This window comes from Corvus moneduloides, chromosome 8 (assembly GCF_009650955.1).
Source record: "Corvus moneduloides isolate bCorMon1 chromosome 8, bCorMon1.pri, whole genome shotgun sequence".
Classification (NCBI taxonomy): domain Eukaryota; kingdom Metazoa; phylum Chordata; class Aves; order Passeriformes; family Corvidae; genus Corvus; species Corvus moneduloides.
The window spans coordinates 30324809-30341143 of NC_045483.1; the positions used below are offsets into that span (position 1 = coordinate 30324809).

The following is a 16335-nucleotide window of genomic DNA, read 5'->3' on the forward strand; positions in this document are numbered from 1 at the left end:
TTTCATAGTGTTATTAAGATTTATCACTATCGATGAACTGTGGGAAGTCTCAAGGATAAAACTAGCTAAAACTCCTCTTTAATTAAAGGTGCAACTGAAAATCTGAATTACAATTTTTTCCTAGAATCAGTTGGTATTTAAAGAATTACAGAAAGGATTTTATTTGTTTAATCAACCAGAGGAACTTTGCAGTGTAACTGGAAGATAAAGATACATCTTTGTATTAAGCCACTGCTCTCCATTTTAAACTGGCTCCTCAACTGTCACCTGTCTAAAGCAGATTTGTTGCAGCTGTAATGATCTGGAGATACAAATGAAGCATAAGTTGTGAGTGGTAACATTGTGCTATTTTTATTAGACCACTACTCTAGCCGGAGAAAACAGAGGAGTATTCAGCATACACCCCACTCCTTTAGGGTCTGCAAGCTTCTCTGTTTTCTTCCATTATTTCAGTACAGCTATTAAAAGATACTACTCCCCTTACAAGACTAGCCTAATTTATTACTGTCTTAAGGAATGCAAATCTATTAATAGTGGAAAAGAGGTAAGGAGGTCAGTATTGTGAACAGAACACAAGATAAAACCTTTAGAGTTCTCCCTGTCTCATTTCAATCAGACACAAAACGATAAAAAAATTCCTTTGACATTCTAAAGCAGCACAGGAAACACAGCGGTGCCGTTTAGTGTGATATGGCTTCCAGTGCCATATGAATGCCAACAGCAGGATTCTGAGGTTCAGCCAAGTTGTGCAGCACAAAGCTCCAAGAGGTAGGAAAGGACTATTTATGCCACTGTCATGTATCACGACAGATTCACACAGCGTGGCCAGACACATCCCGTACCAGAGAAAAGTCCCTTCAATGTCTTACAGTGCAAGCGAAGGCCTGTGGAGTGCAAAGCATAATGAAGTCCAAAACTGGAACTTTCCCAGTTATATAAATGTAACTCTTTGCTTTATTTCATATCATCTTTGTTTACCCTTTGAAACAATCAGACATCATTACTTATACAGAACCCCTCACTGTAATTTTAGGGTATTCTGGCATTTTGAAACAAAACAAGAGTGGAAGCAAATATATTTCTTGGCTTTGAATTTAAAAGCTTAGGGATCCTTTTAAAAACAAATTTTACAGCGACCAGCTTTTGAGTTAGCTCTGCCAGTAAAGAATTTGCAACTAAAGAGACTGAAGGCATTACCTGGTGAGGGTCATCCTGCAACAGTGAGAAAAGCCAGTACAAAGCCATCTGTACGATATTAGACATTAAAATGAGATTTAATTGGCATGTAATGGCTTAATAACTGTCTGTTGGATTTGGGAACTAAAGTGATTTCCTGCCCCTTGGCTGTTTCGACATTGGTATTTTGATGCTGGTATTTTAAATGTGTGCAACAATAACTTGTTCTCTTCATACTGGAATATCTTCTGTATAATGGCCACAACCTACTGAACTATGAATATTTATTAAGTTTGTTTATTCCCTGTGCTTCTTTGCTTGCTTCCTTGCACATGTGAGAATATGTATGCATAGTTTCTTTTGCATTCTTTTCACAGAGTACTTTAGGGCAGGTTCTGGTCTGCCAGTGATTTTGGGACCACGGAGTGAAGAACGTTTTGAACCATGAAGACTCTCTTGTATGTGCTATGGAAATTCTGCAAAATATAACTTTTTTTTTTGTTAAAGTGAATTACAGGGTTATTTGCTATTGAAAAAAATAATTTCAACTAATACTACTATTTATTATTAAAGGGCCCAACTTTGTAAGGTAATTAACAGATGAGATAGGGTACAGTCTGCTGAAAATGACTTCCTGAGGATTTTATGCCATATTTTTCTGTTACTAATAGAAATGTACTAATGTATCTTTGATGGTACTAATGATGAGGCTACATAAAAGATCACCTCTTGCACAGACTGAAGGGTCTGAACAGACAGGAATGAAAGATCTGCAGAATACCTTGGGACTTAATTCAGCACTGGGCCATGGCAGCCAGTGTGCGAGAGATGTTGGGGGCTGCACAGGACCCCTCTTTCCATAGGCTGCTTGGTGTCCCAGGACTCTGTGCACTTCAATGACTGTTAGAGAGGGAAGGTTACCATAGTTCCTTATTTTATAAGGCAATACCGAATGAAGTAATTAATTATTAACCTAACATAGTGTTCCTAGGCAGACTAAGCAATGTAGCTGTTGTTAAATGTTTGATTCTATCGTAGAGCTCGAGCTGAAGGGTCTATAATGCAGGTCCAACAGTGGATGTTACTGGTAAAGGTGTATGATGTTTTCTTGATAAAAACTTTCAATCACCAATCAGTCTTCCTTAGCTACCAACATTTTCCAAAAGTACAGGTGTTTGTTTTGTCAGGTTTAAATACACAGAAGTGTTGAAGCATGTCCTCAAAAAGTAGTTTTGTACTTTATGAATTGCTTAGTTTCTATTTCGCAATATGCTAAATTTTTTATGATCATAAAATTAAAACAATTTGATACTATGTGTACTGAGATTTATGCCATTCCACATTCCTTGAAAGGTAAATTTGGAAAAAAGTTAATGGATGAGAAATTTGTTGTAACTTCTTCTGGAAATACAAAGAGAGGTTAAAACAGTGGAGTTAAAAATTGAGCTCTCAAATATGTTTTTATCTTCCATTTCAGTGAATAAAATCATGTTAGCCTAATTCAGCTAGTCCCTTAAAGAATGGTTTATGTTTTAGAAAGTGAGAACCTCACAAAACACTGCATATTAATTATTTGAGGACTGTTATGTCATGAGAGATTAGGAGAACACGTTCTCACCTTCAGAAATCTTGGATTAGAACATGACCAAACATTTCATTATCTCATTGTCCATCTTCATATCCCAGGTCTTTCATTTTATTGCCATTTGAAGAATATGTAATATTTATGTAAATTTGTACATTGAACTACTGTATTTGAAAAACTGTTTTCAACACATAAGGAAACTTGGACCAGTATGATTGATTTGCTTAAGGGTGAGGCTCAGATCAACACTGGAAAGTATTAAAAAGTTCATTGTTTAGATAACAGATCAATTATGAAACTGGTTCTGTTCTGTTAAATGAATAAATTCTGAGATTGCTGTGAAAAGTATTAAAATCTACAATTATTTCAATTTTAGATAACAAATGGAAGATATGAGAATCCCTTATGCACTGCATCTTTGAGGGCAGTAGAAATATGCAGTTGAGATGATAAAGTATGGCATGTTAAAGATAATATACCTTCCCTAAACTGTGCCACATAATAAAACATTATTTATATTTTTTATCTGGCTCATACATGACTATTTATATTTCTTTATATTGCTGTTTCTTCCCTAGAAGAGAACTTGTCACCATATCTTGATATTCTTCAAGTACAACCCTTAGAGAATAATCCTTGCTGTGGAAACAATTTGAGAAAAGTGACATATCTTTTAAGTGTAACCTTTTCAGCTGAGATCAGTGCTGTCCATCTTACAGATCATTTATGATCTTAATCATTACAATCCAAATAAATCTTACAGATTTTTTAATAATAGTAATGTACAAAAATGTTTTAGGTACATAATACATAGCATTATGAATAATATAATAATGATGTAAGCTTTCTGCTCTTACTTGCTTCCTTGCTTTCTCAAGCAGGAACATCTGAATTATTTGATTTTTTTAAAGAATGTTGCCTTTCTGGTGAAGTCTCTGCTTGACCATGAAGCTGTAGTGCTCCAAGATGCCATTAGAAATTGTATCAGGGCATGAGAGTTTATATACAGCCAGTCTAAAAGGCTGCTCAGAAAACTCTGTCTGTATGTCACACAGGGTCAATAGAGTAAGACTTGCTGTGGCAGGAAGAGCTCAAACCACTGAGTAGTGACTGTGCTCATAAAATTTCTCTTATAAAAGTCATTAAGTTTTGATCTAAGGATGGTATGATTATTTGCATTATGGGGATATATATATATTATATATATAATAATTCTGTTAAATCTGCTACTTGTATTTGAATGTGCTAAACTAGCAGTTCAAGCCAACTATAAATAATCAGAATAACAGGTTTTCTTTGCATATCTATATAAAAACCTTCATCAGATTTTTTGAGCTCACTCAGACAATAGAGTGAAGTCTGACGAAATATTGACATCAGTTGTGTATTGCCTAGGTAAATTAATTTGCTGTCTTTGGGAGAAATTGTCTAATCTGTCTATCTAATTTATAGACCAAAGGCCAAATGATCCTAACACATAATCTGCTCAAAACCCCTAAAGATTTAAGTGTGCACTTGCCTAATGCACTTTCCTTCTAATCCATGGTCAAGGGTAAAGTTGAGTAGAAAGTTTAAGTTTCTGCAGAATCAGTAAACTGATATAAATATAGTGGCATCAGTACCTTTTTTTTGGTCATAAATATTGGCACAAACAAGATCTTCCTTTATTTTTGCAATTTCTTGGTAACAAATGTATCAATTAAAACTTAGGAATCTTCAACAAAAGTCAGCTCCTGGAAGAGGAGAACAAATTTCTCTGATCTATTGGCAGTAGAACACAACTCAACAGTGACATCGAAGCTATTGTTATCCCACATCTTCAGCCAGACCTGATGAGGAAAGATAGAATAATCAATGACTTGGTTAACTGGAAACAAACTTTAAAAATTAAAGTGAGCCAAATACAGTAAAATACTGAGTAAAGTGATGGATTCTCTACCTCTTGGTATCTTTAGTCAAGTCTGAATGCCTTCTGGGATATATTTGGGCCAACACCAGTGTTGATAGCAATATACAGGTAGGAGGGGAACTGTATGATGTTTATTTCAGTTACATATTAACTGATCTTTGACACCTGCAGTCACAAACATTACGTACGTCAGAAAAAAGAAAAGCTCAGCTGCTTCTGGAAATCTGTCTGTGAAATGCACAGTAGTACAGCAGATAATTTCTCAGTAGAGGGCACCTTGTCCTCATTCACAATTGACTGTTCCCATGTATCATCCTCAAAAACTGATGGGCATAATAGGAATAGCAGGAGCCGGAGCTTATCATAGCATAAAACCATGGTCTTGTGGTCATGACTAATAAACTACCTGTATGAAAGCCTTGAGTCATATCCTCTGCAAGGCTCTGCAAGACGAGTGGTGGTTTGCATCATAGCAGCTGCCATTTAGCCAGCACACAAAAAAAGAACATAATGGTCATCTTAACTGCCACCAGAATAACTTTTTTTGATGTGCTGAAGGTGTCAGCAGAGCTGGTTTTAGGTGAAAAGTAATAGATTGTGTCATAGGAGGCAAGACTGGATGTAATTACTTCATTTAAAACTTACGAAAATATGAAAGGTAGCATCAAAGCTGTTCATTTTTCACAAAGAGCAAACGGTCTGCTCTCATCAAAGCTTTCACAGGCTTAGTGACAACTGCTAGGCTACTGGGCTGGTTCTAGCAGAAGCTGTGTCTTTTTCTTTAGTGTATGATCTGTGCAGGTCCAGGAGTTTTTCTAGCGAATTCATGGTGGCATGTGTGGTTTAGTTGGTATTGGCCTTTGTGGCACTGCCAGTGAGATAAACTCTGCTTTGGCAGACTTCAGATAGAGCTTTGTATCCCATTTTTTGGTTTTTGCGTCTCAAATGTATTTTTTGTTTTGTTTTTCTCGCCACTGGCTGGGGAACCTGAACTCTTCCAATGACAGCTATGTCAGCTGGAGGTTGTTGGCTATACCTGCTGAGATGCTTGCATAGAGGGGCAGTATCTTGGTTTGAGACAAGTTTGGGAGGAAAACGCTCTGGAATGAACGTCTCCCCCAAAGACAGGTTTTCAGCACTCCCTCCCCCACCGATGCGAAAGGAATTTCTTGGATGAAAGTGAAAAATACTATTTATTTAACAAACAAAGTGCCAGCAGGGCACAGGAAAAATGAATAACTGTTAAAATATTAAACCTCCTCAATGAGGAGAAAGCTGGTGGATTTAGAGTTGCCTCTGTAGCTGGCTCGGCCCCTCCTGAGGTCTGAAGCCAGGATGCGGTGTCCCCGCAGCCTCCCCGCCGGTCCACGGGGTCTGGTGATGTGGTTCTTGGATCACAGCTAGGCCCAACAGTTCCAGAAGAGGAAGAAGTTGTTACCGGAGGATTTCGGTGTGCCGATATGCAGTCCTGGGAGAAAACCTCTTGCCTCAGCTTACAAGTTAGCTAAAAGCAGGAAGGTGCTCACTCAGCTCTGCAGCGGTGAGAACACAGGGGAGTGTGTGTGAGTCCTTGAACACAAACCGCGCTGAAGAATTCGCCCGGCTTCTCCCCCCCTTTCCTTCGGACCCAGCTTAAAGCTGCGGGGCCCGTTTCTGGGCAATAAGCAGACGATAGGGGAATACAGTGTATCATAAAATCAGCCCAAGACAGTCAGGAACTCAACATTGTGTCAAAGTCTTGTCAGTACTTTAAGAGAAATACCTCTAAAAGGAAAATCAGATATTTATCCCAATTTTATGAGCTCCAAGAGAGTCCCTGGAGAGGGAATGAAAGTCTGCAAGATTGCACCAGTACTTGATTTGCTTTCATTGTCTACAAGAGTGCAGAGTTTTTCAGAAGAACCAAACGCCAGCTACACAATAGTCAATGGTGCAGGTTCTTAGGGCATCCTCTGAATTATTACTTATCCTATAACAGTACCCAGTCTCCTTCCACAGCACTGTGGTTTTGAACAAAGAAATAGCATACTAGTATAGAAACAGTTCCAGGAGCTTACTAGAGGTGGCATGCTTTTGATGGCTTTATTAGAATGTTCATGAATTACATATCTATGCACTTGCTTTACTCAGAGGCTTTTCTTGATGCAGCTTGCAGAAGTAATAATTGTTTAACACTGTTCCAGGTATGTTTGAATGAACTACTTCTCTAGGGAAGCCGCTCTGTAGTTATACTGAACTTTCTCGTAATACCTCAAAAACAAAAATGCTATTTCTCTGCTTATTACCCAGCTGTAAGTTGCTAAAGATGTTATTTGCAAATTTGTGTATAACTCTTGCCTTTAGGAAAATTTTCCCTTCTTTCTTCTATTACACAACTGAGAAGCATGGAAAAAAATGAAGAATACATTTGGTATCCATTCACTGCTACTCAGATATTCATTATTGTAACATGCTGTATTACTTCTCAAGGTTTTGGATTCATTGAACTAGCAAGAGTGGTTATAAATATGCTTTACTGAGTATTTATTATATCATGGATGGATTTCATATGCATAGATACATATGCAATATGCTAGTGTATAAATTATTACTGCAACATAGATGGCCTGGTATTTGTTCAGATACTTGAAAATCCAAGAAAATTCATATATTCCTGTTAATATTATTTCATCTATTTCTATACCTTACAGTAGATTGTTTTATTGTTGTTGTTCCACACTGTAAAAACAGCATATATTGCTTAGGCAGCTATTGCAGGAATCAGCTAAAGGTGGATCAAACAATGACTGTCCTACCTAAGTGCTAAATAGAAAATAATTGTAACCTAGTGTGTGGGGTTGACGCAGGCCGGATGCCAGGAGCCCACCAAAGCTGCTCTATCACTCCCCTCAGAAATTATAATGAAACACTCATGGGTCAAGATCTGGGGAGAGATCACTCACTGTTACTGTCACAGGCAAAACAGACTGACTTGGGGAAATTAGTTTAATTTGTTACCATCAAATCAGATCAGGATGATGACAAATAAAACCTGAATCCTGTAACACCTTTCCCCCATCCCTCCCTTTATCCTGAGGTCAACTTCACCTCTGAATTCTCTACCTATTGCTGCCCCTGTGGCACAGGGGGATGGGTAATGGGGTTGTGGTCAACTCATTACACATTGTTTCTGCTGCTCCTTCCTTCTCAGGGGGACGAGTCCTCACACTCTTTGTCTGCTCCAGTATGGGGCCCCATGAATTGGAGACACTCCTTCAGGAGCAGCCTGCTCCAGCATGGGTCCCCATGGGGTCACAAGTCCTAGCAGCAAACCTGCTCCAGGGTGGGCTCCTTTCTCAATGGAGCCAGAAGTCCTGCCAGGAATCTCCTCCAGCACAGGCTTCCTAAGGGGTCACAGCCTCCTTTGGGCATCTCCTTGCTCTGACCTGGGGTCCTCCAAGGGCTGCTCCACCATGGACCTCCATGGACTGCAGGGGGACAGTCACCACAGGCTGCAGGAGAATCTCAGCTCCAATACCTGGAGCATCTCCTCCACCTCCTTTTCCACTGACCTTGGCGTCAGGGTTGTTTCTCTCCCATGTTCTCACTCCTCTCTCTGCCTGCACTCCTCTGCTGCTGCAGTTTTTCTGCTCCTTCTTAAATCAGTTATCCCAGAGGTGCTCCCACCATAGCTGATAGGCTTGGCCAGCAGTGGGTCCATCTTGAAGCTGGCTGGCAAGGCAGACATGGGAGAAGCTCCCAGCAGCTTCTCACAGAGCCACCCCTGCAGCCCCTGCTGCTGGTAGCCACTGCTACCAAAACCTTGACACACAAACCCAAGACATCTAGTTAATCTGTATTTTGGTAGAAGAAAATTTTAGTGTTGGCTTCTGGTCTTTAATTTATTTATTCTTGTTTTTCCAAGACATTACACATCAGAGAGGTTCCCTCCATGTGCCATCTGTTTCCTTGCAATTGGGAATGGTAGAATAATTTTCTGAAGAATGGCTGACAAGATGTGACAGGGGAACAGTAATCCATAAGAACGAGATTTCTCATTAAAGTCACTCAGCTCATCTGTGATACAGCAAGCTCTTGATTTACACTGGTCACCTCTGGAGCAGAGAGGACAGTGACTGGTAAGTTACATTTTTTATTGCACAGGCTTATGGTGAGGTTCTTGACAGTAACTGGGATTGCTGTCAGATCAGTTCTCATGGCACAGACACACTTATCTAAGTGAGATTATTCTAGTTAGACAATTTATCATAATAACAGATGTCATCGTAGACGCCTCGACCTTAGTTACTTCGTGATGTCTTAATGTTGGCTGGCTGTTGTCATATCATTCCTTAGGCTTTTGTTAGGATGAGCAGGTGGACTGCACAAGGTCCCTCATGAATTATAGCAGACCTCTCTTTTTGGCCTCTCAAATTTCTTTTCTTTATGTGCCTCCTGGTCTTCTCTCATGAACAGAACCTTAGTGCAGATCAATGCTTCTGCTCTTGCTGAGCAGCCCTGTTTATGACATACTGGCAGAGCTGGACACGTCAGCCAGCTGATAATAGTTGCAACAGACAAAGGAAATTGCTCTAGGACAATTTAAAAATTAAATATCTGCCATAGAAGCTTGGCTGGGGTGAAGAGGGTAAGGAATAATATGATAGAAAGGAGAGACAGAATCACAGAGCTGGTGGTCAGAAAGGGTGTTGCAGGTCACTTAGTCTGCCTTCCTGCTTAAAGCAGCACCCTGGAGGCCTCAGACCACAGGGGAGCATACCTGGATAGGAAGTATACCTGGACCAAAACAGGAAACGGAGATGTCCTCTTCCAATTGCAGAACCAGGTCTTTCCACAGTACAGTGAAAGCTACTTTTAAGTCATGACCAGCTCTTCCCCACCCCTCTATTTCTATACATTTGTATTTCACAATAAATACCGCCTGTCTTTTCAAGAGGGTCCTCAAAGTATTTGAAAATACAGAGAAAGGTAAGCTTATACATCATGTGAAAAAAAGAAGAATCCTATACTATGTGAAAACAAGAAAGAAGAATCCATGATTATTGTGTAAATCGTCAGCTGGAATAAAGGACTTTTTTTTCTCTTCTGATAGATGGCAGATCCTATGTTATTTTTTTTACTCTGAGTGCATAAGGAGCCTTGGGGTAGAGATCTTTTCCTATCTTACACAAATCTGAGTAAAGAAGTGTAAAAGCTCATCAGCTTTTAAGCAGAATCATGTTTAGTCTTGAGCTGCCAGTATTGTCAGGTGAATTTCAGAATGCAGGTCTGTGTGCCTTCCGGCTTAGCCACTGTTAACAGGAGAAAAATGAAAAATCCAAAGTCAGAATTCTATCCCAAGCCCTGAAGAGGCTAAAAGATGTGCTTAGGTTCATATAGAAATGTAGTTAAGTGATCTCAGGACATGATTTCAGCTGAATTCATGTGTTTGGAGTAGCTCTTCCCTAATTATCCATGCTGAAGTTTGGTAATGGGGTGCTACACAGTTTTTAACAAGTGACTGTCTGCTTAAGGTAAGACAGTCTGTCTTACCTGGCAGATCTGAAAAATAAAATACTTTTCATAATGTTTAACTCCAAATTTTGCTTTTAAAGTTGGTTATATTACCCCTTCCTTCTCGCAAATGCTTCAAGGAAAATGTGAAAATACATCTGGATACTATTAAGAAAATGAAGATCACCGCACAAGGTAGAATATCTAATCAGAGTAGCTGTTTGGTACATAAAAGGGTACACACCTTAAAGCAGTGGGAGCCCCAGCACTGTCATGAGGTGGTGGATGTACTGACCCATATTAGGGTGTTCTGCTTTGCATCCTGGCAAGGCACATTTGCTTTGGTTTTGTTGCAAACCCTCTAGTTGGGATCCTCTGGAAACAGGAGCCTAGAGGAATAGCATGATTGGCTTGAAAGATTATTTTGTTGTGATTGCTAAATCAGCTGCATTCTTCCACTAGCTCACTATGTCAGATTCACAGAAGCATGCTCCAGTGACTAAGCACACTCGTAAGATGATAAATTCAGCCAGCCATCTCTTCACTCCTTAAGGGCTGAGAGAAAGAGGAGTGTGAATGGCAGACTGTGAAGGAAGAGACTAGCAGATCACATAAAGCCAGACTGACCTCTGAGTTCTGAGCCACTTAGTCAGAATCCCTTAGAACCACCTTAATAATTCAATAAGGCAAATAATATTTTGAACTAGGTGAACAGTTATGAAAGATTCTATAGTAGTCACCTCAATGAGCCTTCTCTCATAAATACAAAACATTAGAGCAAAATGCAGTTTTATAACTCCAAGTAAATCCCAATGAAGCAATTTGAGAGAATGTTCCCAGAGAAGGTTCTGTGGTCCACCTATCCAGCATGGTCTTGTTGCTGGCTAATAGCTTTTTGCTGTCTCTTCCTCCAAGCAATGTACCCAAATGTGTGACCTCAGTCTGGAATCTATGCTCTCAGTTTTCCAGAATACAAGCTCCTTAAATTGAGATCCATAACAATCTCACAAGATAATAATCCAAAAATCTGAGTCAGCCCAACAACTTCACTTGGATAACACCATGTAAACAGAAAAATCCTTTTTTGTTGGCCGAAATATTGCCAAGAATCATTAGAGCCAGTGCACAGACACTTGAATATGTTGGTGATGTTGCTTCGAAAGACTGGTAATTTTTTGAACAAAAAATATGCAAAACATATAAGATATTGTATATGAAGATGAAAGCTGCATGGTTTAACTTGAAAGCTATAGGGGTAACACTGGAATGAAGGCAATGTGTCTAAAGAATGAATTAGTCAAATCATTTTTGCCAACATTTTGACTTTTTTTTTTTCAGGAGTTAAAAGTATAACTACCTATATGCAAACAGACAATTCTAACTCATCCATAAATGCTCTCAGTGTAAATTACATATGTGCTGTTCTAAACCAAATTCTTCCTGTGTCTTTGTTCACTTGCTTTTCCAATCCTCAGTATTTCCAGTGAGTCTGTTATGGAAGCCTCCAACCTTAAAGAATATATGAGTTTTAACTCGTAATTGTGAAATAAGAATAAATAAAAAATGCTCTATACATCTGAAATAAACTATCTTCAGCTTTTTTTTTCATCATGGACATTATCTGAAAATTTACTATTTCTTATGTGATCACAGCTATGTGGATATTTGCTAGTTACATGAGGTCTGAGCAGCCTTGAAATCATCACACAGGTGTAATTTTTAAGAATAAAACAGTGGTCATTGACAGTATATTTATCATCACATATCCTTTTGTTATTTCTTACTTGTCTTGCATAGGCAATGACAAGGCTGAGAAGAGCAGCTGGTGATTTCTCTTCATCTCTGTACCTGGGCCTCTCATCATGACAGGATCCTTTTCTACACAGAAAGAGGGAAAGCTACTGCTGTTACAAATATGCTCATTAAATGAGACTGATGCTTTCATTCAAAAAATATTTGCATCTGTTTGGATGTTTTTCTTGATGTATTTTTTCCGTCTGCGTTGGTGGATGCATACACTTAAATACATGCAAAGCTTAACTGCAGTGAAGGAAAACTGCCAAAATGCAAATCTTACACTTTTTGAAGCTAGATGTAGTCTCATATTTGACAGTGAATATTTAGATATATACCCAAAAGGAACACATTCAAATTGCCTTTTGTCTTAATAAACATGGTCCTTCTTATCCTATGATTTGTCATGATTATCAAATGATAACAGAAATGTATGCATTCTGAGAACATGCTGAATAGCTGATGCAAGAAAAAGCAGTTTTGAAGAGATTTGCAACTGAAAGGTCACCTGGCAGTATGGCAACATGTTTAATGAACCAAAAGTGAACTAATTTAACATTCTTTTCAAGGATTCAGAAAAAAAGCCCAGAGTTCCTCTGTGCCTTTATCATGGCACTGTGTTTAGAGGCCTTTTAAACAGACACCCTAGCACTGTTAAAGCAAAACTGTCCCATCCTGGTGTTCTTCACAAAGTTAACTTACAGGGTTACATCACAAACTGACAAGGATTAAAATGAGCATGTAAGGTTTATGTAGAAAGCTCTGCCTCATACCAAATGTGTACGTTAAAAAGTACATTATGGCATCATCATATTAGCATACGTTGGAGTTTGGGCTTTGATAGCTGATGGAGAGAAGGACTCTGGTTATTTATCACCTACACAGCAGAAGGATCCTGAATGTTACCTTTGGCATTTGCTAAAGCATTGTTTGCCTCACACTTTGATAGCCTATGCCAGAGAGAAGGTGTTTCTCCCATGCTGCAGCTTCACGTAGTTTCTCCCAGTCCTCCAGTTTACAGATAGGAGGCTTAAAGAGAGTCACTGTTTCCTTTTCCAGGACATGCCTACAAGAGATTTATAATGCCTTTCTCAGGTACTTTTTTCTCAAATAATTTTCTCAAACAGGTGGGGCAGAGAATGTCTTGCTAAATAATAGATTAGGAAAAGACTTTGTCATGAACACAGGCTAAGTACATCTTAGTCACTTAAGTTCTTGTCCCAAGGAAGAGACTTTTGTTTGAAATTCAGCTCCTTAGGCTGGTCTTGCTAGACATCCTTAACGAGTGTTTCCTGATCAGACAGGTACCCTGTGCTGGTTCGATTGTTGGAGATGGGGACTGGGATTGCTTGCACTTCGCATAATGCAACCACAGCTATTTGCTGGGACCAGTGCTATTGTCTTTACTCATTGGATTCTTGTTGTCAGCCCCAATTAAATTCTTGCTGAAGTACCATAAAAATTATTCTACTGCCAAATATTAAGAGAGGAAATAATATGGCTGAGGCAGAACATTTTAATTCACTGCAAATGAATCTTTCAGAAATCAAATCTTTATACAGCCATGAAAGATACAGAAAAAGTAAAGGATCACACCTTAAAATCCTGCTTAAAATCCTATTTTTTATATTTTATCAATGAAGTATTGGTAGCTTCTGATGATTTTTAGAAGAATGATAAATAAAAATTTGAATTGACAACCATGGTTTGAGTGATACCATGGAAAGTATTTGCAGTTTGAGCACTGTAGAACTTTCTGTATACAGTATTTTCTTCTTAGTTGTTCCACAGGGTGGCACAACTCCTACATTGCCTTTTTCAAAGATATCACTCAATATTTGAATATGTTAAGTTGTTTTACCGTATTATTTTGTGTGACAGCTGAAGCCTTGAGTTCTGATGACATTGCCTAGCCAGGTGAAATAGGGAATTAAAGTAATTGGGACACAATTGCTACTGTACTGTCTTTAATCCAAGACATAACCTACACCCTCCAGCCTCCCCCCCTTCCAAATTGTGGTTATCTGACTTTGAACAAAATCTAATGTGTGAGGAAAAGATGCAGATCAGACCTTAAGAGCAGCTAAAGCTTTCCACTAAGTGCATTGGTTTTCAGAAAGAAAACAAAAAGTGTTTACTCCTTTAATGAGAACTACTGAGTATTTTTAAAAAAATACCTGTATTTAAAAAAAAAATTCTTCTGAGACCCTCATGCTTCCAGGGTGGAAGGATAAGGAAATTGTCCTGGATTTTGGGTGCATCCACACACAGCCTTTTATTTAATCCTCACTAATGGCAAGCAAGAATTCTAGACTTCCAAATCCTGTCTGCTCAGAGAAATGTCACTTAGAACTCATGACAGCATTTCTCACCACGTGATTGCCTTGCTGATGAAAATGATCTGGGTTTGGCCTTCAATGTTATAAAATGTTCTGACAGACCATCAAGATCCTGTTGCTTCACAGCTTCCCTGATTGTTATTTGCTCTCCAATTCTTCACCTCTTTAAAGCTTTTCCTTAAAACTGCAATTTAAAAAAATCATTGTATTCCTCACCAATAAGCCCACTCCAATCCCTGTTTCTAACCCTACGAAGGACTTCAAACCTTAGAACTGGCTGACTCCTGACACAACCAGGCTATCCTGTTACCTCAGCTTGTCCTCAGGCAGGGGACATGCAGTGGCAACAGCAGCACAAACAATTACACGTTTGCTGGCTCTCATTATGGGTAAGTATGATCAAGGACAGAAATCCTGCAATGTTTAAATGAAGCATTTTGTTACAGTGACAGGCATTCTGAGGTATTTCCACATTTTATCTTTTCTATTTGTTAGTCAGGTGCCCAAGGAAAACCCCGCTATAGTGCAGTGATTGTCTCTCTGTCAGTTCTGCCTCCACCTGCTATTGAGCCCAGGGGTTAATTTCAGTGAAAACTAAAAGAGGACTAGGTAGGACACAAAGGTGTCTAAATGGGTAAAAAAATTGGGAGAATTGGCCTGTGACTAGGAGAGAGCTGTACAAAGAAAGATAGCCCTGACAGAACTCACATTATGTGTAACATTTGGCTATAGCTAATCAGTCAAAATGTACCTGACCATCCAATTAGCATTTGTGCACTGTCAGATTAGCTGTAACTCTGCTTTCTAGCTGTCTCTTGCAGGATGCAGCTGGAAATATTGCTGCAGGAACTGGGTCATGACAGTAGGGGATGAATCTATAAGAAAACCATTTCATTAGTTATGCTACTCATGCAGCAACCAATTTCAAATGAAGAAAATGTCTTACTAGTCAGGTTCATGTAAATCTTTTGTGCAGGAGGCTTATGCTTTTATCTTTAAATACACTGTGTTTTTAATTTTCAAATAAATATGTTTGGGCTTTGTAGATTCAATTTTCTTTTGCTGAAATCCCACTACAGTAGGGTTAGGTCCTTTGTAGCTAAAAGAGAAGCAAGGCTGTAAGGGTATTCTATATGGGAGGTGACAGCTCTAGAGCAGTGAATCGTGATTATATACTGAAGCTCATTAATTTACCCATTTAAGCAAACTTCTACAATTCATTTTAGTGTCTAGAGTGCTTCAACTTTTCTGCTTTCATTTTAAGCTACAGCTGCTGTGCCCCCAGATCTTTATACACATGGGATAAATTCCTCTTGACTTCAGTGGAGTTCTACCAGCCAGAAATTTTGCTTCTGGCTTCTTTGGGATTTAAATGGTGTGTGTTTGGAAGAAAATGTCAGATTGGACTCAGGAGAAAAAGAAATATGAAGAATACCCACATGTCTAGGCTATGGACAAAAAAGGGGAAGTAGGAACTGGTGCTGAATTATTTTAAGTTAAATTTAATATTTGCTTGGAAATTCAAATGTGTCTTTAGCTTTTCCAGGGTGATAACATATCTGAAGCATTGTTTGGGACAGCAGATATTTATGAGAAAGCTGATTGGAATAGAAATGTTTAGCATCTTTTGCGGTAAGTGGGGTTTTTTTTGTCCTAAAATAAATCATGGCATTTCTAGGAGAAATAAGGAGACTATTTTTAAAAAAAATCAGGTTTTCAGTAAGAAAGTCTCAAAGGACAGTTTTGAGTTCCTTCTACAGAAAAAAAATGCTACAAATGTGAATTATCTTGGCAAAGAACTTTGGTTTCTTAATTGTATTTAATATTTCTGTTGCTCCTGCAGTTCCAATTATCCCTATGTATCCCGATGCAATGTCTGTAAATCAATGTCCTTGCTAGCTCTTACATTATTAGTTTCCAGTGCTGCTGCAGCTCCTGCTTGAAAAGCTGGGCCTCTGGAGGGCTTGCCTTTGGTTAGGTTGCGCTTGCAGATGCCAGGCAGAAATGCAGCTCTGTGAGGGCTCTGAGAAATGACAGAA

General features: G+C 38.8%; 1 protein-coding gene across 11 annotated transcripts in view; it reads left to right on the forward strand.

Annotated features, from left to right (window-relative positions):
• CABCOCO1 (ciliary associated calcium binding coiled-coil 1) overlaps positions 1-16335 on the forward strand; it is a 273645-nt gene that overhangs the window by 18974 nt on the left and 238336 nt on the right. For 4 of the 11 annotated variants that reach the window (XM_032115957.1, XM_032115958.1, XM_032115956.1 and 1 more), the window contains 2 exons: positions 8575-8788; positions 15834-15928. The exons of the other annotated variants lie outside the window; for them this stretch is intronic. In XM_032115957.1, coding sequence (XP_031971848.1) covers positions 15886-15928 — 43 coding nt within the window. In that variant the 5' untranslated portion in view covers positions 8575-8788; positions 15834-15885. The remainder of the gene's footprint in view (positions 1-8574; positions 8789-15833; positions 15929-16335) is intronic. 11 annotated transcript variants of the gene reach the window in all.